Genomic DNA, 9,585 nt, shown 5'->3' with positions numbered 1-9,585 from the left:
GCAGAACTGGAGGCTGAGCTCTTTTGTGAGGCTCCTTTGTTAGCTGAGCCCAAAGGAGGCCCCTAATAGGTGCTCAATAAAGACCGTGGAAAAATCAATGAGGTCAAGATGGAGTTTACACAAGGGTAGTAGGAAGAGCTCTGAGTTCTCTCACTGCTAACTATAAACTCTCCATGACTTCTGCAACTCGTTTGCAGGTCATCCAGCACTAATCCCTTTAGGGACAGAAACAATTTACACTGTGAACGTCTCTCTTTCAACTTCCTTAAGTTGACAGGGTGGAGGCCCTACCGCTTTGGGTTGGCACGTTGGTGCGGCACCTGCAATTTCCGCCCTTCTCCTTCCCCCTCTGCCTGGCTCCCGGTCCCTGCTCCTCGCCCCGCCAGCGGCCCACTCCCACCGACGGCAGGGTCAACCGGGGCCCTGCGAACTACCACGTCCCTCAAACCTTGCTTCAGGAGAAAACAGATAATGATCTTAATCTTTTAAGTCACTGCAGCACGAGGTCTTCAAATGAAAGCTTTATTTGCATAGAAAAATCTAACCTACGAGAAACGAGTCGGTACGTTCAACCTCTGTTCTTTGCCTCTCTCCATGTTAAGGCTTCCAAGATCACCTCACCCCCTCCATCTAAGAAGGCGATCTTTTCTCCTCGGGAGTTGTAGGCTTTCTGAAAGCGGAGGCGTCTCCTTCCAGGCCTCACCTCCCGCCAGCTCCGCCCCGCGCGGCCCACCTCACCCCTACTTCGCGCCCACCCATTGTCCCCTCGCAGCTGTCACTGCGCGCAGATCCAGAGCTCCCGATTGGAAAACCTTCCCGTCACTCAGCCCACACTCTGGGCCCGGACACCCCACGCTCTATTCCGAGCCTTAAAAGGTCTAAGGCCGCTTTCCCCCGGCCAGCAGGTAAAGCCGCGCCGGAAGGGAGGAAGGGAGGGGCCGCGCGCCCAGGTCGGCCCGCGTGGCAGAGGGGACCGGCGGCACGGGGGCAGCGCGCCGCCCCGCCCCTTCCTTCACCGTCTGACCGCGCCCTAAACCCCCCTCCCAAGTGCTGATCACAATGCCCAAACCGCGGAGCCACTCTCGTAACGCAGCCTCCGGACGGCCCGGGGGGCAGTTAACACCGCGAAGCACGGAGGGCGGGGCGGACCAGGCCACGGGGAGGGGGTGGGGGAATGTGAAAGGTCCCGGATGTTGCTGAACCGGAGCCCCTTCTAGAGGGAGAGACTGGCGCAGGCGCAGAAGGACAGCACGGAAAGCTAAGGTGGGGGTGGGGAGAAATTTCTTTCTTGCTGGTTTAGAGGAAGAGTGAGCCAGAGGAGGTTGCGAGGGATCCGAGGGGAAGGCGAGGTAGGGCGGTAGTGCGGGCGGGGGGAAGGACCTTCCTGCCCAGGCGCGCTCAGGAGAAGAATAGAGAACCTGAAGCTGAGCGGGGTGGAGAGGAGTGTCGGCAGAGGGAGAGGACGCGCGCTCCTCCGCTCGCCCTCTAGCGCGGGCGGGCGGGCAGGACACGCACTAGGGAGCGGCGGTTGCACTGGGCCCCCAGAGCTGTGGGCACCAATCAACGGTTGCCATAGCAGCGTTTGACGTCATCGTGCGTGTGGTGCCCCTGCTGCCGGGGCTGGTGATTGGAGGAAACCCCGTGTCTGCGGAGCGGCTGTAGCCTGTGAGCAGCGAGATCCAGGGACAGAGTCTCAGCCTCGCCGCCGCCGCCGCCGCCGCCGCCCAGACTGCTGAGCCCCGTCCGTCCGCCGCCACCCACTCCGGACACAGGTAAGGGGCCCGGCCGCCGTCGCCTCGCCCCACTCCTTCCTGTCCCAGACCAGCCTTCCGAGAGCGCGGGAGCCGTCGCCGCTCCACATCCCCTCGGCCCGCTCGCCCGGCCGTAGCGGCGCTGGGCTGAGGCGGAGTCTCCTCAGGCGGAGACGGGCGGCGGCTTCTCTTCCGCTAGGGTCGGGCGGGCGGCTCGCGGCTGCCTCGGGCTCCTTGCTTACGGCTCGACGCCTCGGCCCCCAGAAGCGCCCGTTCCCAGTTCCCGTCCCCGGGGTGGAGAGGGCGCCCACACACGAGGTCCCCGGGGACCCGCCCGGTCGCCGGCTCCCGGGGGCGGCCGAGGCAGCCCTGGCCGCGACCCATCCCCGTCCTCGCCTCTGCGCCCCCGAAGCCCCCTCCTCCGGGCCGCCCCGCTCCCCGCTTCCGCCCGAGATAATGACCCGGCGGCTGCGGGCATTGCAGTGGCGCAGGTGAGGCCGCCCCCTCCCCGCGGCCCCCTCCCTCCGCCTCCCCTCCTCTCCCCTCCCCCGGTCTCTCCCGCCCGCTCCTCGGCGCAGCCTCCGCGCCCCGCGCTGCGGCGCACTCAGCCCTCCCCCACCCGGGCGGCGGCGGCGGCGGCGGCGGGAAGCCCTGCGGCCGGGCCCCGAGCCGAGGCCGGCCCGGAGGCGCCCGCCAGGTAGACTAGGGCGAGGCCGCCTCCGGGCGCGAGGGTGAGCCGGCTGCGGGTGGGGCTCCCCGGACCGGGGCCGAATTTCCTGGGCTCCGCGGTGGGGGCTGGGGCTGGCTTTTCTTCTCCTGGTGAATGGGGGCTGCGGGCCCAGGTAGGGGTAGACAGGAGGATGGGGAGGACGGGGGCCGGCGTCTCGCGCTCGCCGACTGGGTGGGCTGGCTCCAGAGGGTCCCTGCGCTGGGTTTGAGCCGCGTCCCCTGCTCTGCGGGGGGTGAGCCTGAGCGTAACAGCCGGCGGCGGCCCGGCTCGCTGGGTGTGGTCTCGCCCCCTCCCCCACCTGCCGCAGCTGTCGGGTCCTTCTAGACTAAATGGGCACCCGCGGGTCCGGCGGCGGAGACGCCGGCCGAGTGGGGTGTGTCCGCGCCCGGCCTGCCGTGGTTCCGCATCTGCGGGCGGCGCTGGCGTCTCTACCCCGGGGCGCGCGGCCCCCCCCGCGCTCGGGCGGGGGCGCGCTGCTCCTCCCTTTTGCTCTGGTGGGGGGAATTAACTCTCAGCAGTAGGTTGGGCTCCTTGACACAGATCCGCCATGACAAAGAGGGAGAGTCGAGGACTGGTGCGGAGGCAGAGGCTTGGGCGGAGCCAAGGAGGGGGGAGATGCCGATAGCGCGGCTGGAAGGATCTGCTCTTTAAAGTCACCGTCTGCCCGTTTTCGTTTCACCCCATTCGATGTCTTACGTCGGTTAAGGGTTAAATGGGTGCGGCGAGTCCTCTCCGCAATATAGAGGCGAGGCCTTGGAGCACTATTCTGTGAGAAACCTAATGTACTTCCCCTTGTACTCGAGGCGTTGGAGAGAGAAAGCTTTGTACTGCTCCTAGATAATTTTTTGTTAGCAACAACGTTCTCTTGAGAGCGTTTTTGAGTTCCTTGGGGAAAAATTAGCAATTTTGAGAGCCCGGGGGTGGGAGTGGGGAATATGCGATCACGAATTTCAAATAGTTTTCGCATTGAAACTCTATACTTCTCATCCAAGCTAGCTGATTACTTGTTTAAATACTGGGGACCTGTTCGATTTGTTTGTTTGTTTAAATGTAGGATTTCCATGGGAAGGTAAAGGATGTGATTTGGGGGAATCAGTTGCCATAGCGAGTAACAGTGGCTCTTCTGTTCATCTTTTTATAGCGCACTTCAGGCTGTACATTTTTCTTTGAAATCGTTTAGTCCGTGGGATCACTGGTTTAATATCTGTGCTATTTTAGCACCTTTCAAAAGTCTGTTTTTAAGGAAAAGTGTAACGAGGGTAAATTGAAAAGTCTAGGGAGCTTTAAAATGGGAGGAGGAGAGTTAGGTGGGAAGTCATGCCAAGGACAGCTTGAGTGACAATATATTCAATTAAATTTTGACTGCTAGAAACAAAATGCAGTAATTCTACATTTAACTTATTATAACGACGTCAGAAACACTGATCACATTGGAAGCACTTAAATACGTTTTAGTGCTCACAGTAAGGGTTGAGCACTCATGGCTATATTTTTTAAGCGTGTTTGTGTGTGTGTAACGGTGGAGTTAATGAAGCCTTTGGGGCAGTTAGATAGTCATCCTGGGTGGTTGTTTTATACCCAGAATCTCTTAAAACAGGCAATTTGATAATTTTCCCAGAAAATTGTCATGTTATGATCAGCTGACAAATGTTGCAAAGATCAGTGGATTTGGAGTGGAGGAGTAATACCAACTAAAATTTAAATGCTCCTGACCAGAGTGGGTATTATAAAAGTAAAAAGACATGAATTACGTTAAACTGACATAAATCACGATTCTGGAAGTATGGTAAAAATTGTAATGTTCTCAAAGGCAGTGTTTTTACTACAGAAAAGCTGCTTAATTTTGGATTACTTAGTGATACTGGAAACTGGAGTTGAGAGTTTGGCCAAGAAGGCTAAGGGGTGGTTTCTAAGGTAGCCTCTTGACCAAATGTGCTTTGACCTTATGTAAAATTAGGATCTTCTGAACAAAGATGAGGTAATGCAATTTCAGTTTTGCTAAACTGATGTTAATGGCTTTAAATTTGCCCTCTGCATGCTGAGTATGCCAATTTTTCCCCCGTTCTGATCATCATTTTGGGAGGCTGCATTAAATTCCTCGTGTGAAGATCTTCTATTGGCAATTACATTTGAGGTGTTAATATAGCTTATTTACAAAAGGTGTAATTTTGGGTCTGTTTTGTTGGAAAAAAATATCTAAATGCTACCTTTTTTTCCTGCAGAACATCCAGTCATGGATAAAAATGAGCTGGTGCAGAAGGCCAAACTGGCCGAGCAGGCTGAGCGATATGATGACATGGCAGCCTGCATGAAGTCTGTAACTGAGCAAGGAGCTGAATTATCCAATGAGGAGAGGAATCTTCTCTCAGTTGCTTATAAAAATGTTGTAGGAGCCCGTAGGTCATCTTGGAGGGTCGTCTCAAGTATTGAGCAAAAGACGGAAGGTGCTGAGAAAAAACAGCAGATGGCTCGAGAATACAGAGAGAAAATTGAGACTGAGCTAAGAGATATCTGCAATGATGTACTGGTGAGAATCATTCAGTCTAGCTTGACTGTAATGTAATATAAAGTTCCTATAATGAATATCAGTTACGTGACTCTCAACTTTTTCTTTCTTTGGTTATTCTTTTCCTGTTAAAAATTGAGTGTTCTACATTTTGAAGTATTTAGGGTATGGTTAAAGATGTTAAAACAATTGTAGTTAAGTTTGTATAAAATAAATGGGATGATGATGATCAGTCAGTCCAAATAGACTGAAAAATAGACCGTCGTAGTATATTTTGTACTAATTGAAAAAGCTAATAGTATTACCCTTTCGGTTATGATTAGAATACTTGTCATAGTTGTAGAGCTAATTTTCTTAAATGTAGATAATACAGATACAGGAATTTTACGTATCTTTTATGTAAGAGAGATGTAATAGACATTGTAGACACAGTAACTTTCCCTGACTTAGCCACTATAATGTTAATGTAATGAGTCTGGCGTGCTGAAAATTCTGCCTTCAGAGTTGCTTTTGTCTCTTCTTGCATTTAAGTGTTGGAAATCAACTTTGAACATTGACAACCATAATAAAAGGTTATAAGTAACTCAAGCTTGATTTTTCAGGTTCAATCAAGAAATAGTTTTTAAGTATTCAGTACCCACCATGTTGAAGCACGGTTTCTCTAAAAAGCTGAAAAAAATTGAACATTACATTTTGGTTAATTTTAATTTGTTTTCTTACAAACAGAAAAGTTTAAATCTGAGGATAGATTGGTACAAGGTCCAACCATTTAGCATATAACATCCTATATACATTAATACTTTCCCATTTTAATGAACCAGGAGGTTTTGGAATAATATTTAAAGTGGTTTTACTAGATGATTACTTTTATATCACAGGACTTCAGGTTACACATTGGTCTCAGTATGAGAGGACTGGCATATAGAAAGATGGAGTATCCCAATTTCTCGGGATTGGTTACTGAATCTGGAATGCAGTTATGGAAATCCAGGTGCACTGATTATTTGAACCTTGTTCCTGGAAGAACTACTATAATGAGCAATATAGGATTATTTCTGATGCAGTGTTGTGGGTTTGAGGTTTTCGTTAAAGATGTGGTGGTATTATGATTCCTTTACACTAATCTTTGCCAGTGGAACAGCTTCAATTCCTAAACTACAAATACTTTTTTTTCAAATGGTATTTTCTTCAGGGTGCTCTTTTAAAGAATGATAATATTTTTTATCTTAAGTAACATGGGCTCACAAAGTCTTCTCATGTGGTGTCTGTCTTGGGTGTTTTTTTTGGTTTCTTGGGGGGGGGGAGTTTTTGGATTGCTTATTTGAAATCTTCATGTAGATAGCTATCATTTATTTCTAAGTTGAGAAAGGAATCCATGTTTTTGTTGAGGCTAGATGATAGTTGCTTATGTTGTGGTTTGCTAAGGTAATAGGAATATTTAAAATTTGAAAATTATCATTTTCTATAATAAAAAATGTTGGGTTTTTTTCCCCCTTGCTCTCTTTACTGACTAGTATTTGTAAATGTTAATTGAACTTTGTTCACTCTGGTGTTTTTCCCCTAATTATTATTTACACCTGATAGATAAAATAATTTTTATTTTGGTTTCAAAAGGTTTGTTCCAAGTAATAATTTCCCTTAAGACAAAACTCAATTTTAGGAATAAAAGGGGATGTGGTAACATTTATCCTCTACTGACAAGCTTATTTGTGATTCCAGGTAGGTATTTGCATGTTTTCCACATGCAAAGTATAAAAGTTCTGTTATTCTGAGGATTTTCCTAAGAAAAAATTAACAGTTTTAACTGTTTCCCTTTGGTTACCTTATCAAGAATAAAAAAGTAATACGTCAGATCAGTGGATGAAAATAACTAGATTAATCTCTAAGTAGCTTCTCTTTCTTGATATGATTATTAAGGGAATTTGGTACTGATCTCTATCCATGTTCTATTTCAGAATAGCACTGGTGTCTCACTATGTTTAAATGAAATTTCCACTTTGAAAGTATAGATAAATGAAAGTTTAATTCCTTTGCCGTACAAAAGGTTCAGGGAATTCTAAACAAGCTTTTGCTTCCAGCCTTGGTCTTTTCAAGAGTAAAGCTCTGTTAGTGATTCCTAGAAAAAAAATTCTTTGAACTGATAAACTTGATTATTAGTGAAAGTATGTTCTCATTATATTTTAAGATCTTTGTTGTTAGTGCCATTGAGTGGATTCCGACTCCTAGTGCCTGTGTACAGCAGAGCTGAACCCTGCCTGGTCCTTTTGTGCCATCTTTTCATCTTCTGGCCACTATATCAGACAGTGCTCTGCTGCTCTTCACAGGGTTTTCATGACTGGCTTTTCAGAAGTGGGTGACCAGGTCCTTCCTAGTCTGTCTAGTCTGGAAACTCTGCTGAAACCTGTCCACCATGGGCAACCGTGCTTGTATTTGAAATATCAGTGTTGTAACTTTCAGCATCACAGCCGCTCACAGCAGCTCACAGCCGCCAGTGTGACAACTGACAGACGAGTGATGTGGTTCCCTGACTGGGAAATGAATCCTGGATGAGGTGGTGAGAGCTCCAGTCTTAACCACTTGTTTATGATCTTACATGATAAAAATGTAATCAATTATAGTTTTTATTACTCTAGTTTTTTCTGAATTTTGATTTTTTGTTTTTTTTTTTTTACCTTGAGAAAAATAAGCAGGTGATCCTCTTTAGAATTAATGTTATTGGCTGGTGATATCCGTGATGAACCAGATTTCATTGTTCTATTCAGCATTTGTATCATACTAGCTAAGCTAACCTCCAGAGTTCTAAGTTTTTCTGAAGAGCTCTTTAGTTCGTTATTAAGTAGTTACTAATTTCTCCCGTTTACTAAGCAGAGAAAGAGTAGAGACCGTGTTACTTTGTCCAGGAGCTGTAGAGCATTACTGTGGGAAATCAGTCACTGGCGTATCCTTCACAGCATGGACTTCTCTTTATGCACAAGGACTTTGGGTTCTTCTCTTCCTTGTGTCGTTAATTTGAAATTGTAGTATGTGAACTATGCAATCCGCCTTTCCTGCCAGATCTTAGACCAAGGGCTTTCTTGGTACTGAAGGAGGAGCTCAACACCAGTGATCCCTAACGTTAACCTTTTCTGCATAAACGCACAAGAAGCAGAAAATTGGGTAGTTTTGTCTTGAACATGATGAAATGGAAAACAAAATGAAGTCAAAATGAAGAAATACATACTAGAAAACCTAATTTGAACTCAAAGAAGAATGTAGTGGTGTAGAAAGAGCTCCAGGTTTGGAGTCAGACCAGCTTTTTACCATTTAATAGCTGCATGGCCAAAGGAAATCATTGTTTCCCTCTGAGAAAACAGCCCAGTTAAATGGGAATAATATCCACCCCATAGAATTGTTGTGGAGAATAAATATCAGGTAAAGCCCTTGGCTACCTTCTGTTGCCCTGTTTGTCTTAGCTTTTGGGTTCTGCTTAAAAGCAGTGACATTACAAGCCTGCCTGTAATAGCACTGGGGTCTCTTAAGAGTCCAAGAATGCGATTTAAAGACCCAGGAAGCTTTAAAAACTGTGTTTTTCTGCAGCAGAAGTTTCATACTGGCCAGCTGATTTTCAAAGGTTTCCTTTAAAAATTTGAATTTGGTATAAGGCAGAGAATGGCTTCCTCTGCTTATGGGAGGTGAAGCAGTAAAATCGTGAGTCTGACATTTGTAATGGTTGGCACCAGTAGTTGAGTAATAGTAATAGTGATTCTGTTAACTTGAGTGAGTTCCATTTTATGCTTCTCTACATTTTTATTTGCCCAGGGCAGTTTTAAGGTGTCATTGCTGGGCACTGCGGTTTTTATTTCCAACACACAGAACTGCCATTAAGCAGAAGCAAGCTAGGAAACCAGGCAGCTTTTACATCCTTCCTAGTCTGAATATAATAATATGTGCCTTGGGCTTTAAAAACTGCTATATAGAATTGTAAGCTGAAAATCACTGAGGTAGCTCATTTATTGGAATAAAAGCTTCTCACAAGAATTCTGCAGTGATATACCCACCTTCACTACTTTATATATTTACATGTTTTTGTCAAATAAGGCTTTTGGTATGTTTCAGAGTACAAAGACTTTATGTGACATTAAAGTAGATACCTACAGTCCCTCCCAGGAAGGAATACATTGGACAGAGTGTTTTTGATAATGAAACTCAGTAGTCTTTTTAAAAGAGTTTTTGCAATAAGCATTTGGTATTGACCTGGTAAGGTATTTTGTACAGTTGGGAAGTCTGAGGTGTGTGAAATGAAAATGAGAAAAAGTAAAGGAGAATTGAAAGGTAGATGTTCACTGTTTGGTTGGAAGGGGAAGAATAACCAACCACTTAACCAAGAGAAACAGATTACCTGTCCTTTTTTAGCACAGTCATGCATCGCTTAATCACGGGGATACAGTCTGAGAACTGCACTGTTAGTCTGTTTCATCGTTGTGTGAACATTGTACTGAAGGGGAGCAAAATTTGTCTCTTTAATGTGATGATGATTTTAGGCTGATTATTTTAAACAAAGACTCAAAGTTTTTCTTGTTAACCCCCCCTAAACTGTCTAAAAGAATACAGATTAAAAA

General features: G+C 46.8%; 1 protein-coding gene across 15 annotated transcripts in view; it reads left to right on the top strand.

Annotated features, from left to right (window-relative positions):
* The first annotated feature begins 252 nt into the window (after positions 1-252).
* Positions 253-9,585, top strand: part of YWHAZ (tyrosine 3-monooxygenase/tryptophan 5-monooxygenase activation protein zeta) — a 34,423-nt gene continuing 25,090 nt past the window's right edge. The window contains exons 1-4 of one of the 15 annotated variants that reach the window (XM_070222447.1): positions 253-562; positions 773-905; positions 1,577-1,772; positions 4,704-5,008. In XM_070222447.1, the coding sequence (XP_070078548.1) occupies positions 4,715-5,008 (294 nt within the window). In that variant the 5' untranslated portion in view covers positions 253-562; positions 773-905; positions 1,577-1,772; positions 4,704-4,714. Of the gene's footprint in view, positions 563-638; positions 2,243-2,362; positions 2,594-2,923; positions 3,250-4,703; positions 5,009-9,585 lie in introns of those variants that run through there. The other 14 variants (XM_070222444.1, XM_070222443.1, XM_070222446.1 and 11 more) reach the window with 14 other exon arrangements.

The sequence above is a fragment of the Equus caballus genome, chromosome 9 (genome assembly GCF_041296265.1).
Source record: "Equus caballus isolate H_3958 breed thoroughbred chromosome 9, TB-T2T, whole genome shotgun sequence".
NCBI lineage: Eukaryota > Metazoa > Chordata > Mammalia > Perissodactyla > Equidae > Equus > Equus caballus.
The sequence above is the reverse complement of the archived record's forward strand: the minus strand, read 5'-3'. Positions and strand labels throughout refer to the sequence as shown.